The sequence below is a fragment of the Ananas comosus genome, linkage group 13, assembly GCF_001540865.1.
Source record: "Ananas comosus cultivar F153 linkage group 13, ASM154086v1, whole genome shotgun sequence".
Taxonomy (NCBI): Eukaryota; Viridiplantae; Streptophyta; class Magnoliopsida; order Poales; family Bromeliaceae; genus Ananas; species Ananas comosus.
Window position 1 is genome coordinate 10,803,899 of NC_033633.1, and position 16,822 is coordinate 10,820,720.

The following is a 16,822-nucleotide window of genomic DNA, read 5'->3' on the forward strand; positions in this document are numbered from 1 at the left end:
GAGGTTTTCTATAATTCTTTTTTATAGAGATAGAGAGATAGAGAGATAGAGAGGGAGAGAGAGAGAGAGAGCAAGCTACCTGCTTCATTCATAGACCTTGTTAGAAATGTGAAGCAAGTAAATTTCAAATTTGAGATCTCAGATGTCAATCACTAAGTTTTTAACTAGCTGTGCTAGTTACAATTAATTCTTTAATAATATTTTTTGCTTTCAATAAAAATAAGATTAGTTATGTGTAAAACTCCTCCAAGTTGAAGGGCAAATTTTTTTATTTCTTTTCCTTTTCTTTTCCTTCTCTCAAAGCACATGTGATGCTCCCTTCTCTCTCTCTCTCTCTCTTTCTCTCTCTCTCTCTCTCTCTACAAACCGTGTACACCTCTCCCATCACAGTACACACACCATTTGATTATTTTTTAAAAAAAAACATAAATGACAACCCTAACTACATAAAATCCAACCCATCATTCTCTCTCAAAGACAAAGTCTCAACTTACTCCCTATAAAATGCCCACATCTTTTTCCTGCATCTCCACACTCACAAACTGCAAACTTTGTTCTCTATCTCTACACAACTACATTTCACACCCCAACTCTTTCATTACACATTACTTCTCCATTCTCTATCACTACTAGAAATGGCGGCCACAACGACGACGGCGACGACGATGTTGGCGCAGCGGTTGTGGTGTTTGCTGCGCAAGGCATTGCTGTGGGCGCGAAAAGGCGGTGCCTTGAACCGTAGGCTTGTGGCCGATCTCCGCGTTGTTTGTAACCGGCTTAGGAGCCTTCAAGGCGGCCGCAGTTCCTCGATGCTCCGATACGATGAGCTGCATTACAGGGAGTGCGAGTTATCGTTTGCCGAGACCCCCACCTTTCAGCTCAAGATGTTTAAGTCCAAGTTTCGTTGCATCAATCCAGCAGTTGATTCTGACGACGAAGAACATTTTGAGTACAAATACGATGACGACGACGACGACGACGATAAGAACAGCGACGCATTGTATTTGGAGTATGACAAAGAAAACTACGAATGCCAATCGAAACACGAAGATGGCAGCGTCGATCGGAAGGCGGATGAATTCATAGCCAAGTTCTATCTGCAGGTCAGGCTGCAGCGCGAGCTTTCGATGCAGAAAAGACAACAAAACAACGCGAAAAAAACGGAGTAATCTTAGCTAAGAAACAATGGTTAGTTTTATTAGGTTTTGCTATCTGTTCTATTACACAAGCACAAAAATTATAAAACCATATTCTTTGATTTTGTTTTTTTTTTGGTGCACCAATTCCAAAACTTGATGTACATGAGGAGATCTACAAACTGTACCAATTATTTGCAATTTTCTCATATGTTACAATATATATGTTCAAATGCATAAACTCTGCTCATAAAAGCAAATTACTCTGTAAGAAATTCCCAGATTATAGCCAATAATGTAAGCACTCATTCAATAGCAACAATTTTTTTTGGCTTTGTATCTGCTCTTAAAAACACCAACAGAATTTCGCTGCCACAAAAGAAAAGACGAAAGAGTTTCGCAGATCTAAGAATAAATCAGCATCTAACTTTTACTTCTCCTGTAGTACAAAACTACGAGGGAATTGGTTCGAATAAGCTATTAACAGTACACTACAAACATTGCTTTTCATTTCGATAGATTGATGATGGGGAAGCACAAAGTGACAAGTGGTTTTCTGAATTGCTGTAATAAAAAGCATCAAAATGAAGAAACAAGGAAAAAAAATCCTCAAAGTATGTGAATGTCTTTCACATCTGAATAATAATTTGAATAAAAGCATTACAATTCCAATTCGCATTCGGAAATCGGAATACCATCTGATGCTGTTTTCAGCTGATGCTTTAGTTGATAAAGCATGTATCGTATACTGCAGATCACGGATACAACAAAGTATCCGCAGTCGAGCCAAAAAAAAAAATCTTAGCCAACAAATGGAGATCTCAAATGTCGAAAAAAAGCATTTCCAGTTCAGGAACCACTCCGAGAAAAAGATGAAATTAGATCCCGTAAAGACAACGGCTAAACAAAATTGGTACTTCGAGCGGCGGACACTCGTCGTAGATATCTCTTACTACTTCAGGAACAAACCGGAATTAAGCTTTCGTGTTGAAGCCCCTCGACTAACGCATCCCTGATCAACTTCTGTCAGGTTCTGTTCAAAAAGTTGACAATAATTATTACTTTTAAAATGAAAATATAGTGGAGTTCAAATGAAACATCGATCTTGAAGAATTAGGTGCCCGTCAGAATTTTCGTCAAAACTGAGAGGACTAACAATCACACTTCGGTGAACGTAGAGAGAACCTTGAAATGCAATAACTACTTTATCTGAAAAAAGAAGGGCAACCAGAAGTCATTGAGGAGCGTACGAATTAGCATCGGAGTGACTTTTTAGATAGGCTTCCAGTTGACCTGTTGCCGCCAATATCAGACCTGCAGTGCAAAGTCGGAAAATAGATCTCATTGTTCTTATCACATAATAGAAATGGTAATTAATCTTCGTTTATCTGCATTGTGATATAGGAAATTAGGAATAATATAATGTACGCTTCGCGTGCTTCTGCTTCTGAAGTAGAAAAGTTGTTAGAGAAGCCGCGATCAACAGATACTCGATCATTCATATTTAAAATATATGCTTCTTAGAGATGAACTGGTGAGGCAATAAGATAGCTCGAAATCGACGAGTTTTCACAAGCGGCAACAGAAGCTAATTTTTAAAAACTATAAACTTGTTGAGATATATATCTGTTGCCCAAAAAAACTCAAAAAAGAGTACCACTACACAAGAACCAATTCAATTGTTAAATCCGTTGAAATTTCGATTAAAAAAAAAAAAGAATAGCAAAAGATTACTTTAAGCACGTTAATAAAAGAAAAGGACAGAATATAACAGGGCTTACTAGAGGACTAAATAGCACGAAAAATCATTGCAAAAAAGTTACCCAAGAACAAAGCAGAAGGCTTCCGAGGTCTTGATTTGAATTCAGGGTGGAACTGAACACCGATGTAATAAGGATGACTCAGTAGCTCTATAACCTACTCGAAGATGGTAACATAGAATGAGATGAACAGAATTTTCAAATGGTATTAACTGCCACTAAATTACAAGCACAATACCTCCATTCTATCTCCACTTTCATCACTTCCTACAAACTGTAGGCCTGAAGTTTCCAACTTCTCAACAAAATCAGGATTCACCTATTGCCAAAAAAAAAAGGCAAATCACTCCAAAAAATAGCTACGATAGTTAAAAGGAGAACTTAGGAAAGGAGGGTGAGGTAACAAGTTCATCTTCAACTTTTAAGTCAGAGATGACGCATCCGTAAGTGAATTTAATAGGACTTCTAGAATCTATTGCTTAATTTTTTTCCAACTTATGAAGATGCTACTATCAATTTGGTGGCTCTCTGATATATTGTATGAAAAAAAAAAAGAAGAAAATTACATCCACACAGATGAATCAAAATGAACGGAAATTACATATACTATTTTTGCAGCCAACTTGACATTTCTTACTAACCTCATATCTGTGACGATGGCGCTCATCCACAAATTTAGCATTTCCATATCTAGCAATAGTACAAGTTCCTCAGGATTAGAAAAACTAAGATACCAACAAGTATTCATGACGATTAAGCAAAACAGACGCAATCCATCAACATCTTCGAATGATGAACTACGTGAATCAAATACATAAGAGAGGGTTCTCGAGTTCCATACAGTTTCGAAGTAAGACAACGAGGATGGCGAAAAAAGGTTCTCCGACATCCTAATCTCATTGTGCTTCCCATGTGCGTTTTCGAAACCTGAAAGAGAACATAAATAAAACCACGGGACTGAAGTTTCCATAATCCTTATCTCACATGGAGATGCTCAGAAAACAAACCTCAGGCATGTACATAATGACAAGTTCTGGCGCTTCAGAGTCGAACTCTTCGCTATTAGCTCTTTCCACACCCAAGATCTGATAAAGTGTCACATAAATGAGAGAGAGAGAGAGAGAGAGAGAGAGAGAGAGGACTTAAAAGCGGACATATGGTACAAAAGGAAGCGTACATACAGATCGAGCTATTTCAATCACAGATATCTGCATTCCCAAGCAAATGCCAAGATAAGGGACTTTATTCTCTCTAGCATATTTCGCAGCCAATATCATTCCAGGCACTCCACGGTCACCAAACCCACCAGGTATCAAAATGCATGAGGAACTCTGACAATTTAAATCATTAATAGTCAGACTGAAATTCCTCTTAGAAGCCAAAATTTAAAATTAGAAGAACTTCTATTCAAACTGCTTCAACCAAAGAAATCTATCCATGATTTCTTACTCTAAGGGTTTCCCAAGCCACAGCATGTGCCTCTGGTGTCTGTATGAGAAAATATTGTACCAGGTAAGCCACAATTCATAAGCAACATTAAAACAACCGAGAGGTGAAATGCATGATAATCGCCGAACTTTCAACCAGTAATTTGGTCCACAATTTTTCACGTAAACAGAAAAGTCTCTGAACCTGCCTAACTTCTCACAACGTCTTTCATGCTCTGTGTTTCCACACAATCTCTAACATGTGCCAGATACGTGCGTGTAAGTAAACAAATAATAGGAGATGGTGAATTAACACAAGACGAGGATTGCATTGCAAGTAACTTAGATCACTTCAGGAGTTACATCTGTTCAGGTGGGACCAAATTACAGTTCATACATTTACCCTCAAAACTCTTTCCCGAAGATAGAAATTACTTTACCGTTCTTGCACTTTCATCTTCAAGGTCTGAAGCAGCGATCCACTGGATTGATGGCCGCATTGAGCAGGCTACACATGCATGCAGAAGGGCCTGTAGCAAAGTATACAAAAAAACTTCATTGCAACAAAAAAAAAAAAAAAAGAAGCTTCAAACACCAAATTGATGTATAATAGGACAAAAGTATACATACATAAAGTCAAACAAAGGTAAGTGTATTAATAGTTACAAAAAAGTTGCGAATGTAAGTACAGAAAAGTAGCAAATGTATCTCAGTGGAGTTAAACAGCTGGTGAAACACCAAATAGCTTTTGAATTTGAGATATAACTAATTGCATTTTCGTAAAGCTTAAAATGTGTCTGAACAGAGTCAACTTGAAAAAAATAGATAGGCCGAATTCATAATGTTACCAAGAGGTGAGTACCGAGCAGTACTTGATCCAAAACACCACTGGCTCATTTCACTTGATCTGGTTTGGTTTTAATAGTGATTTGGTTGGGTTCAGCTTTCATTTTTTGAGAAGCTACAAACCCAAGGGACCCGAATGAACTAAATTTACGGTAATTTGGTACATACCAGAACTTAGATGATAATCAAATGCTTGAAGTTGTTAACCACAACAATTGTCAGATCAAATATTAACAGATAAGATAAACTGTGCTTATATACGACGTTCAGTATTATGAATATCAGGTCTATTGTGCAAAGAGAAAGAGATAAATATTCACGTAGTAAAATAAGATGAGATAACAAATTACCACAGGATAAATCAAAGCATGAATTTAGACAGCAAAAGTACCTTGACTACAGATAAATAAGAATCTGTTAGACCAGTATACTTTCCAACCAAAGCAATTTTAACCTGCACACAATTTAAGCGCCTTTGTTTACATAATTTAATTATAGGAAAATCAAGCCATTTGACGGCATGAGGTGTAGATAAGAAGACCAACTGAGGTTGTGAGATTCTCATATGACTCGGCCATCTCCGTCCACTCTCTCAACTCAGGTGGAGAAGCCTTGCTGGAAAAAAAAAAAAAGAAGAGAAAGAATATTAATTAGTGTGCCTACATTGCTTTATAGTGTCAAAACATTTACATGTGAGGAAAAAATAAAAAATAAAAACAAAATCAACATCGTCAATATGAATGCCCCATCATCAAGGTAGTAGCATTCTACCTCTTCAAAAGCGTATTTGCTCTCGTGTATGCCCTTGAACTAAAAATAGCCCTCTTTAGAAAACCTCCTCTAACTCAACAAACTTACCTCTATAAATTGGATTATTCCCTAAGATAAAGATTTTATTTTCTTTCCGTAAGAAACTAAACTTGCAACGAGAATACATAAATATTTGGATTACGGAGGGTTTGCACATGTAAATAGATGCTTTTGCAAGAAAATACATGCAAAAGCCCCCGTAGGTTTTAAGAACACGTCAACAGATAAAATGGACTACATCTAAATTGTATATCTTGCCTGACAAGATTCAACTGCTTCAGTATAGCCTCATGAGCATTTTGTTTCTGCAAAAAATGCAAGTCAATCAACATCTACACATTAGTCGATGAAAATCCTAGATTGAGGTTTGAGCCAAAAATTTTGAGCTTACTTGAAGCTGAAGCGGGACGTGCCAGATGTTTGGAACATCGTGAATGTTTAGAATATTAGCAACCTGTAAGATACAAGTAGGATAATTTATTTATAGTAAAAAATTGCATTCAATAAAGAAATGTGTTCAAATAAATATTCAAAAATTAAGCACGAAAGCTTACCGGGACATGGCAAAATTGCGAAAGTTTCTCCTTAGTGCTTCCGATTAAAGGCTGAAAATTTGATGAAATATTAAACTCATCTTTTAAAGGATTTTCCAAGTAATTAAGGAAAGAGCACTAAAAAGGGCACTGGATAAGCCTCCGTAGATTTTCCAAGTAATTAAGGAAAGAGCACTAAAAAGGGATTAGCAACTGGAGAAAACTTTTGACTTTCGAGTAATTTCATATAAGAGGAGTAATTCTTGATTCTTAACAAGAGAATACTTTTTGTGAAGATCATAATCTGCAGAAAACAAAAAAAAGAGAACTCCCAGAGGAGTAATTCTTTTCATGTATGCAAAAAGATATATTGACGATAATCACAACCCAAAAGAAAAGGAATGAATTGTATACTAGCTTGCATTTTATGGTAGAATTTCTGGTTGATCTGATGAAAGCTATCGAAGTTCAGAGTACAAGTAAACGCAAGAAAAGAAAAATTTCCTGATGATCTGATCCAGTTTAAATTAAACAAATAGAAAAGGCTTCAACATATACTTAACAGTAAGCACATAACTTGGCGAGACCTTACATGTAGAGATATAAGAAAAATCAACAAGCATTAGCAAAATCAAAGTCCCAAACAACAGGCAAGCCATTTTCTTAGCCAAACCAAAGTGCATACCTGTGCAGACCGGCATGCCAGCAGATCAGGAGTCAAACCTAATGCCCTCAGTTCTCGCACACTATGCTGTGTTGGCTTCGTTTTCTGCAAAAGGAAAGAAGAACAAACACTTGAGCACTAAATATAGTTAAGCCAAATTCTTGATCCTAATGCGAGTTATAATTTTTGCATTGAACTGAATTTAGATTTCTTTTGCTAGATAAGATGCACAAATAGTCTCTGTACCATCCCAATGTTGTAGTTTACCCTCTGAACATTTCACTTGAATTCTTTAGTCCCCGAACCTTCTCATGTATTGCAATTACATCCTTGACAATCAAAAATAAAATTTTCCTGTAAAATGACGATTTTACCTCTTCTCTTGTAGAATGATTTTTCTAGTTTCAGTACGCTTTTAATCAAAGTTTAACAAAAAAAAAAGTGTGGTCCGATTCTTTTCGTGGACTAGAGTGAAACAACAATATACGACAAAGTTCAGGGACTGAAGTGTTTAAGTGAAAAATACAGGCATTAAATTGAAATACCCAATAGTACAGGACTACGTTTTCTAGGGAGAATACTCTGAGGGGAAATAAATTAACTTTCCATCAATTTAAGGGAAATTGATCACATAGCTAAGGTCATATTCACTATTTATTCATCAACCAAAGTTAAAGAAGGAATATTTACTTGCTCACCAACAACACCAAGCACTGGGACAAGGCTCACATGTATCAGGCAAAAGTTCTCCTTACCTGTGAAAGTAATACAAGCACTTATTAGATACGCAAACAAGTATAGCTACAACGAGCTTTCAAATGTTAGCCAATGCTGTCCACTGCTTATGCGACAATTAAACCTCAGTCAATAGCAGAATATATGTAAAGCTGTCTTTAGTAGTGAAATTAGTGCGATAATAAAACATGAGCTATCCTATTTATATTCTATAAGCTTACGAATTTTAAGTCTTTGTCAGAATCTAGGAAAACACATAATGAGAAAGCTCAATTGCCATCTTCTGTGTCGTTATTTTTCTGTTAATTGGCTCGGGGGCAGGGGAAAGCAAGATGACTGCTCATGTTAGCATGCACCTAGCTTACCAACAGAAAATGACAGCTGACGTAAAGCTTCAATGAATGGCATTGATTCAATATCACCTGAAATTACAAAAACAAGTTATTGTAACTTGGAAGAATATTACAGACAAATCAAACCCTGGCAGAAGTATACAAATCAGATAAAGATGTTAAATTAAACATACCTACAGTTCCACCCAACTCAATTACACACACATCAGCTGGCCCAGTTCCTCCATCCACTGGAATAGAAGATACTGACTCAATCCAATTCTTTATGGCATCTGTTATGTGAGGAACAACCTGAGATAGATTACTATTAGCAAAAGCCAATTAAAGATCAAATAAACAGAATTTCGAGTAAATCTTTGGTCAATATGTCCATAGACATACAAAATTAATTTCATAGCCTTCATATTCTTAAAATTTAAACTCAACAATGTGAACTTTACACTGAAAATCAGTACCTTTTAACATTACATGTAGCATAAATCGACACAGAAACCAAACAAAAGGTCATGAAAGCTTGGATACTTTACAATTATCGGGACAGAACGAAAAACTATTCATCAATGTATAGGACTTGTTTGACTTTTAGTTACTAAATACTAATTACTCATGTGAGCTGAAATCAGTAGCATTTAAATCACGTTTGATACCTATGATTCTCAGAAAAAGATTATACGTTACAATATTTTAGCATGCTTGCTTGTTAGGTAAAATATTTGATCCCTCAATAAACAGGCAAAATACATGAAATTTCAAAAGATACCATGACTAATATTATAAACAGTCAACAAAAGAAAATTAGAACATTGATTTTGTCTAAGGAAAACAACTGGCTAGATGACAATATTCAGAGCTTCTAGGCATACATAAATATATAGATAATATTACCTGCACGGTTTTTCCAAGATAATCGCCCCTCCTCTCCTTCTCAATAACAGACTGAAGAAAAAAAAAATACAACATACATTTCTCTAAGTCAGATATAAATATATAATTTACTACAGAGGGAGTGCTTGAGAGTAGATTACACTACTTGCCTGATATATCTTTCCAGTGGTAATGTTGTTTTCTCTAGTAAGTGTGACATCTAAGAAGCGCTCGTAATTTCCTAAATCCAAGTCAACCTGTACGAATTCCCATAAGTCATCAGCAAATGTAGACACCACATAAAGTGGAAAAAAAAAGTAATAAAAATGGGAAAAGAGAATGTAAATACAAGCAAGCATCTTAACTGAAATGAGACACTATCCTGATGTAGACATTCTAGAATATTTCTGTCAATTTTTTGACGAATTGAATTATTAACCATTGAACCTAATATGAGCTATTTAATTTGTCAATTTTGAGACCATGTGATGTATGTAAAAAGCATCCCCAAAGACATGAATTTTGTTTTCTAGTAGGCTCGAATACTCTAGACGACAGTTGGCGGTATATATAAATTGCTTTCAACTTGAGAGGATTCAGATCCAAGTCCTTTCAAGTGTAGCCTAGACTTACTCACTAATCAATATCCATGCATGCATGTATGTACTTCTGTCACTATGTGTGGGCATGCATATCTCATATGTTCTAGCATTAATACGCGAGCACGTGCATATGTACTCAGTATAGGAACAAAATTATAGAAATAGAACAATTATAAACTTGATCTAATAAGGGTAGAGTTATATAGTATTTTTTAAGCAAAATCATCAATCAAAAAAGAGGGGAACGGGCTCAATCCTGAATTTAGAGAGTAGGTACAAAATAACTATAAATATAACAAATGTGTATATTAAGAGAAGCTACAAGACAAATTAAGGCTCAAAATATAATGGAAACTAAATTTGACCAAAAATGAAGGATGAATGGAGAACCTCTCCGCCGTCATCAAGAACAAAAACCTCCCCATGCTCAAAAGGAGACATCGTTCCAGCATCCGTGTTTAAGTATGGGTCTGCAACAGTAGGCAAAGATATTCATATCAGCAAATATCAAACTCCAAATTCAAAAGTGTGAATGCAGTGCATAGGAGAAAAGGCTACAAAAAATGTTAGAACAAATTAAAAGGTAAAAAACAATCATGCTCTCATTACTAAAAAAGAGAGAGAAACAAGAGGAAGCGAAAAAAGAGGCAATACTAAGAGATCTCTGCAAAATAGATGCTACAGGTGCCATGCATCTCTATATTTACCGTCTGAAGTTTTTCTTTGGGCTTGTTTTTTATTCAATTTACAAAACTAAATGTTTTATACCTTAAAGAGATTCGAGTTGGAATAGTACAAAAATTTAAGAACTCCATGGTAATTGTAAGCAGATATACCACAAAACCAAATATAAGTTGGAATAGAATTTTAGGAGCTTCATGACAATTGTCCAAGGGTTTCTCTGCACAAGAAAAGATGATAACTTACTAGCTTAAGGAGTATTAGTCATCTCCTATTTAAAAACTTTAGTAAGGAGAAAAATGTAAACAATGTCACTATCCCTATTAAAGCTAAAAAAAAAAAGATAAATTCCAAAAGGACTAAAAGACCTTAAGGAAACAGCCAAATAAGTCACTTTCAGAAAATTCTCCAAGGTAAAACCAAAAAAAAGGTATAAAGAAACAATAAAAACCATCTAGACACAAGCATATCAGAAGCCTCAAAAAGACCAGACACTACAAAGAACAGGCAATTAAAAAATCTCTCTGTGAAAAGGAAATGAAAAGTACCAGTGAACAGGTAAAAATGCTTCAGCTTCCTAGACAAGACAAGAACAATAGCAGATATTGAAGAAGACACAAAGAGCTCTAAGAGACAAGAAGGTAAAAACAAATATATTTTTTTGTTGTTATCAAAAAAACAAAAACAAAATACAAATCACAGGATAACCACAAGAATGGACACCTTTCAGAAACTATCAAAGATACATGGAAGAAGCTGTTACTCAAGAAGAAGCAATAAAAAGAAAATAATTGAGAAACACCCACCCATCAATAGAAAGAAAAGCACAAATTGTTGCCCTTTTTCCCAAAATATTGGCCATTAGACAAAACTCAACAAAATATGAGCAAGAAAGAAGCTTATTCACAATCCTAACAAAAAAAAAAACACATTAAAAACAATTGGTAATGAAAGTTTAAAAAACACAGATTAAGGAAAACCAGGAAAATCACACTGGGATGCAACTCATTCACCCAAATAAATTGAGGTCAAAAAAGTTTCACTTGTAAACAAACTACCAAGACCCCAGTAGTAGGTGTATATCAGTAGTAGGTGTATATCACAACTAAGCAAAACTACTTCCCCCATTCAATCAAAAGCCCATTTCTTATCTAGTGAACACAACTCATAAACCCAAATAGAATCCCTGATAAAATGAGACCAAAACCCCAATAGCATGAACAGAGTACAATTAAGCAGCAAATTTACTTTTTGTCCCAGTCAATATCAGAACCCATCAAGCATCTAGTGAAGCAAATTCAGAAGAAATATCATGAACCCACACACATAGAATAAAGTCACAAGATAACACAGTGGGGGCACAACTCATAAACACAAATAAAATTGGAACCAAAGTCTCAATAAAGATTACCAGATGACAACCCCAAGCATAACTAGTTCTTCCCTATTCAATACCAACACCCATCAAGCAAACTAGTACTAGATTACAGCTTACTAATCCAAATAAAATGGAACCCAAAAATTACCACTAAGCATTGCTATTCATAATTCCAAATCCCATAAAACATCCCTGCGCCGAAACAGCAACCATAAAAACCAATCTTTCTCAAGGAAAAAGGTCCAAACTAAACAAAACCATGGAATCAAAAACAACAACTACTACTACTACCAAAACCATACTAAACATCTCCACACCGGAATAAACCAACAAAAACCAATCTTTCTCAGAGAAAAGGAACCAATAACACATTTGGGAAAGAACCCATTAATCCGAACAGAACAAAACCATGGAATCACACAACTCATACTTCCAAAACCCCACTAAACATCACCACACAGGAATAAACCAACAAAAACCAATCTTTCTCAAATAAAATCAGGCAATAACACATTGAGGAAAGAACCCATTAATCCAAACTGAACAAAACCATGGAATCACACAGCTCCTACTTCCAAAACCCGACTAAACATCTCCACACAGAGATAAACCAACAAAAACCAATCTTTCTCAAATAAAAGGAGCCAATAACACATTTGGGAAAGAACCCATTAATCCAAACTGAACAAAACCATGGAAGCACACAACTACTGCTTCCAAAACCCCACGAAACATCTCCGCTCGGAATCAACCACAAAAACCAATCTTTCACATTTAGGAAAGAACCCACAAATACAAACCAAACAAAACCACGGAATCAAAAAACAACTACTACTTCCAAAACCCGACGAAACATCTCCACAAGGGGGAAAAAGAAAAACCCAACACGCAACCGATCAGAGAGGGGGGTTGGGGCGGAGGAAGAGGGAGGGGGAGAGGGAAACCGATTTTGATGGAGGTGACGCGGAGGCCACAGGATTTGAGGACGACGCCGATGCTGCTCGCGGTGACGCCCTTCCCGAGCCCGCTCACCACCCCGCCCGTGATCAACACGTACTTCATCGTCCTCGTCCCCCTCGTCCTCCTCCTCCTCCTCCTCTCACCACCCCCTTCTCCTCCTCCTCCTCGCTCAATTCCTCTCTCTCTCTCTCTCTCTCTCTCTCTCTCTCTCTCCAGCGTTGGGGAGGCGCAAAGGGTGAGGGGGAGAGGAGGCGAGAAGAGAACAAAAATGGGGGGGGGGATTCGGGGAATCGATTGAGAGGATCCTCCGCGGGCACGAATCACGATTTATTTGGTTAAAATATGTATGCATAGTCCCTGTACTATCACCATATTACAATGAAGTCCCTACGTTAGGGCAACGTAAAAAAGCATGAATAGTCCCTATATTATCCCAGTATTATATTAAATTACATTATATTAGGGTAAGGAAAAATGTATTCATAGTCCCTATATTATCCCCACATTGAACCTTACTCCCTATATTTGATTGTAGCGTTAATTTCATACAGTATCGTATAGCAAATATATCCCTACAAAGTTTAATTTTTCATATTTATTTCTGCAAAAGTTCAGCGATATTCATATTTGCCTCTCTAATTTATTACAGTTAGAATATTATTTATTTTTTAATAAAAGATAAGTGAAATGATATTTCTATCATCATAAATATATCTATCCAAAAGCCGCAACTATTAGAATTATACAGAGATGTCCTTCGAAAAATTCCCAACTATGGTTAGTCATTTTATCTCTAGTTAACAATATTTTTCAAACGGATCATAACAGTAGAGGGTATATTTGAAATAGTTAAAATTTTTACATAAATAAATATAAAAAGTCGAACTTTATAAAAAGATATCTGCTGTTCGATATGTTTATAGAATGCTTTATACAATTAATCATGATTGTAAGTTTTAATCACCTAGTTCAGTGTAGTTTTTCTTTCTTTTTTTTTTTCTATTTTGATGCATAATCATAATTAAATATCAAGAATAAAATATTATATTCGGTCTCAACTGTTTTGATACCTGAATAAAATATTAGATTAGATTCTGCCACCATGAGAGGCCACGAATTAAAACCCTTTTTTTTCAATTTTTAAATTCCTAGAGAATGGTATTCCTAAACCTTATATATATATATTTATTAGGGATAATTACTTATATACTCCTCATATATTTGAAAATATTCGATTTACTCCTACTTTTTTTTTTTTTCTAAAATACCCCTCATATGTTCCACCGTTATTGCAAAATACCCCTGCAGTTATCTTCTATTAAGTTAACTTAGGTTAAACGTGAGTTAAATATCTACCACAGTTAAAAAAAATTAAAATGCCAATGTTGTCCTTAACTTAGGGCAAATAAGAAATATTGGTGACGGTAGAGGGGTATATTGGAAAAGACCAAAAGTTAAAATACTTTTTGTGCCCCTGACTTTAAGGCCAAATAAAAAAATCAATGATAATGGAAGAGATATTTGAAAGGGCAAAATAATAATTTTACAGAAATAACATAATTAATTAACAGATTTTAACTTTAGGAGTATATTAGAAATAGATTGGAACGTAGAAAGGATATTTCAATATTAGCCTTTTAAGAGGGGTAAATCGAAAAATCAAAAATTTTTCAGGAATATATAAGTAATTGCCCCTATTTATTAATATATTAGATCAAAGCAATTGAATATATATGCAATACAAAGCATCTATGTTTTATAAAATGTCTCAAGGATAAAGTACTACCCCCAAGTTGTAGCTTTGCTGAAGTAAACAAATTGATACAAAACTCATTAAAGTTATTTGATGAGAACAGTTCCAAGTTGCAACCTCAGATTGTCTCATTCACTTTCCATCATGTCAAAGTCTGAAAGATGCAAATTTCAGAGTCACCAGCAAATCTTTTTTTACATTATTTTATCTTGCAAAATTTTTAAGTCCAGATACTACATGTGGCAAAGTTTGATGCATGACAAATATCATTTATAAATCTTCTATAAATAATAAAGGGAAAATTTCATCACTATCCTTCCAAATAGGACTTTTTTTTGCAAATAGCCCCCTGATAAAATTTTATTTTAAAATTGGCCTTGTCAAAAATTTATTTGTAAAAATGGCCATCCTCCTGCCAAGCAAGCGCCACGTCAGCGCCACACGGGCGGGGCAGGAGTTTAAGTTGAACACGGTGAATGGTTTACCGTGTCCAATACAAATATCATATTGGACACGGTGAACCATTCACCGTGTTCAATACTATACACCCTTAGCTAAAAAATGACTAAGTCCGAGTTAATTGTATTGGACACGGTGAATGATTCATCGTGTCCAATATGAACATGGTGAATGGTTCACGGTGAATGGTTCACCGTGTCCAATATGATATTTGTATTGGACACTGTGAATCATTCACCGTGTTCAACTTAAACTCCTGCCTCGCCCGCGTGGCGCTGACATGTCATTCACCGTGTTCAATACAATTAACTCGGACTTAGTCATTTTTTGGCTAAGGGTGTATTAGTATTGAACACGGTGAATGGTTCACCGTGTCCAATATGATATTTGTATTGGACACTGTGAATCATTCACCGTGTTCAACTTAAACTCCTACCTCGCCCGCGTGGCGCTGACGTGTCATTCACCGACACCGTGTCCAATACAATTAACTCGGACTTAGTCATTTTTTGGCTAAGGGTGTATTAGTATTGAACACGGTGAATGGTTCACCGTGTCCAATATGATATTTGTATTGGACACTGTAAACCATTCACCGTGTTCAACTTAAACTCCTGCCCCGCTCGCGTGGCGCTGACGTGGTGCTTGCGTGGCAGGGGCAGGACTATTTTTGTAAATAAATTTTTGACAGGGCCAATTTTAAAATAAAATTTTGTGAAGGGGCTATTTGCAAAAAAAACCCTTCCAAATAAGTCTAATATTATGAATGCCCCTATAAAAATTGAAATATCATAAATAACCTTTAAAAAGAGAGAAACTTCCAAAAATAATCTTTACACTAATTTATTATCAATTTTGAATAAACAACAAATAAAATTCCAACTTTGCCCTTATTGTCATTACCATCTTAAAATATTTAATTGACTATAAAATCATTTATACTTTTATAAACACTCTTTTAAATTTATAAATAACCTACATTTAGAGATAAGTTTTTTGTCAATTAAAAAAAAATATACAATCCTGACAAGTTAAGCTAAAAAATAAAAAAATCAATTGAAAAAAATTTAGCAAAAAATTGTTTAAAGTATCAATTGACTCCTTAAAATAAGGTTAAACAATTTATTCAAAATATACCTTAAATATATATACATGATGTGAATTAAGTTATTTGAACTAGTACAAATTTATGTGCTTTGGCATCTCGAATTTTAAAATAAATGATATAAAGTATCTTATTTTAATATCTTATTTTATAAACCACACAGCGGTAAAATGATATATTTTACTGTTTATTTTAATATTTTAAAATAAATATATCATGCTAAAATACTTTTGTAAAAAATTTTAAAAGTTAAGAGCAAAATGGACATTTTGACTATATTTATGATAATCTAAATATTTTTTCATTCTATAGAGAGATGAATCTATAAAGAGATGAATAGTAAGGGTAAGGGTATATTTGAAAAATAATAAGTATTTGTAGGGGTAATTGTGATATAATTAAATTTATAGGGGTATCTATGATATTTTTAAAGTTTAGAGGGGCACAAATGAAATTGACCCAATAATAAAATAAAACTATATTAAAGGTCAATGTTGAGATGACATGACATGCCCTCCTTATTTTGGAAAAATAAGTTTCACTTTTAATCTAGGGCTTTTTTTGCAAATAGCCCCCTGACAAATTTTATTTGCAAAACTAGCCCCGTTCAAAAATTATTTGCAAAAATGGCCCTGCCCCTGCCACGTCAGCGCCACGTCAGCGCCACGCGGGCAGGGCGGGCCCAGGTGTTTAAGTTGAACACGGCGAACCATTCACCGTGTTCAATACAGGATTTTTGTATTGAACACGGTGAAT

General features: G+C 35.2%; 2 protein-coding genes across 2 annotated transcripts; one reads left to right on the top strand and one right to left on the bottom strand.

Annotated features, from left to right (window-relative positions):
- LOC109719471 lies at window positions 477-1,473 on the top strand. The gene has a single exon (XM_020246181.1). The coding sequence runs from the start codon at window positions 636-638 to the stop codon at window positions 1,167-1,169; it is 534 nt and encodes a 177-aa protein (XP_020101770.1). The 5' UTR covers window positions 477-635; the 3' UTR covers window positions 1,170-1,473.
- On the bottom strand, window positions 1,684-13,031 carry LOC109719470 (CTP synthase). The gene is made up of 23 exons (XM_020246180.1): window positions 12,734-13,031; window positions 10,121-10,200; window positions 9,299-9,385; window positions 9,150-9,200; window positions 8,438-8,555; window positions 8,277-8,333; window positions 7,867-7,931; window positions 7,198-7,281; window positions 6,534-6,584; window positions 6,371-6,433; window positions 6,238-6,284; window positions 5,715-5,784; window positions 5,561-5,623; window positions 4,764-4,853; window positions 4,346-4,384; window positions 4,078-4,227; window positions 3,904-3,981; window positions 3,738-3,823; window positions 3,538-3,586; window positions 3,135-3,215; window positions 2,960-3,053; window positions 2,322-2,450; window positions 1,684-2,169 (listed from the first exon to the last, which is right to left on the bottom strand). The coding sequence occupies exons 1-22, from the start codon at window positions 12,849-12,851 to the stop codon at window positions 2,371-2,373; spliced, it is 1,701 nt and encodes a 566-aa protein (XP_020101769.1). The 5' UTR covers window positions 12,852-13,031; the 3' UTR covers window positions 1,684-2,169; window positions 2,322-2,370.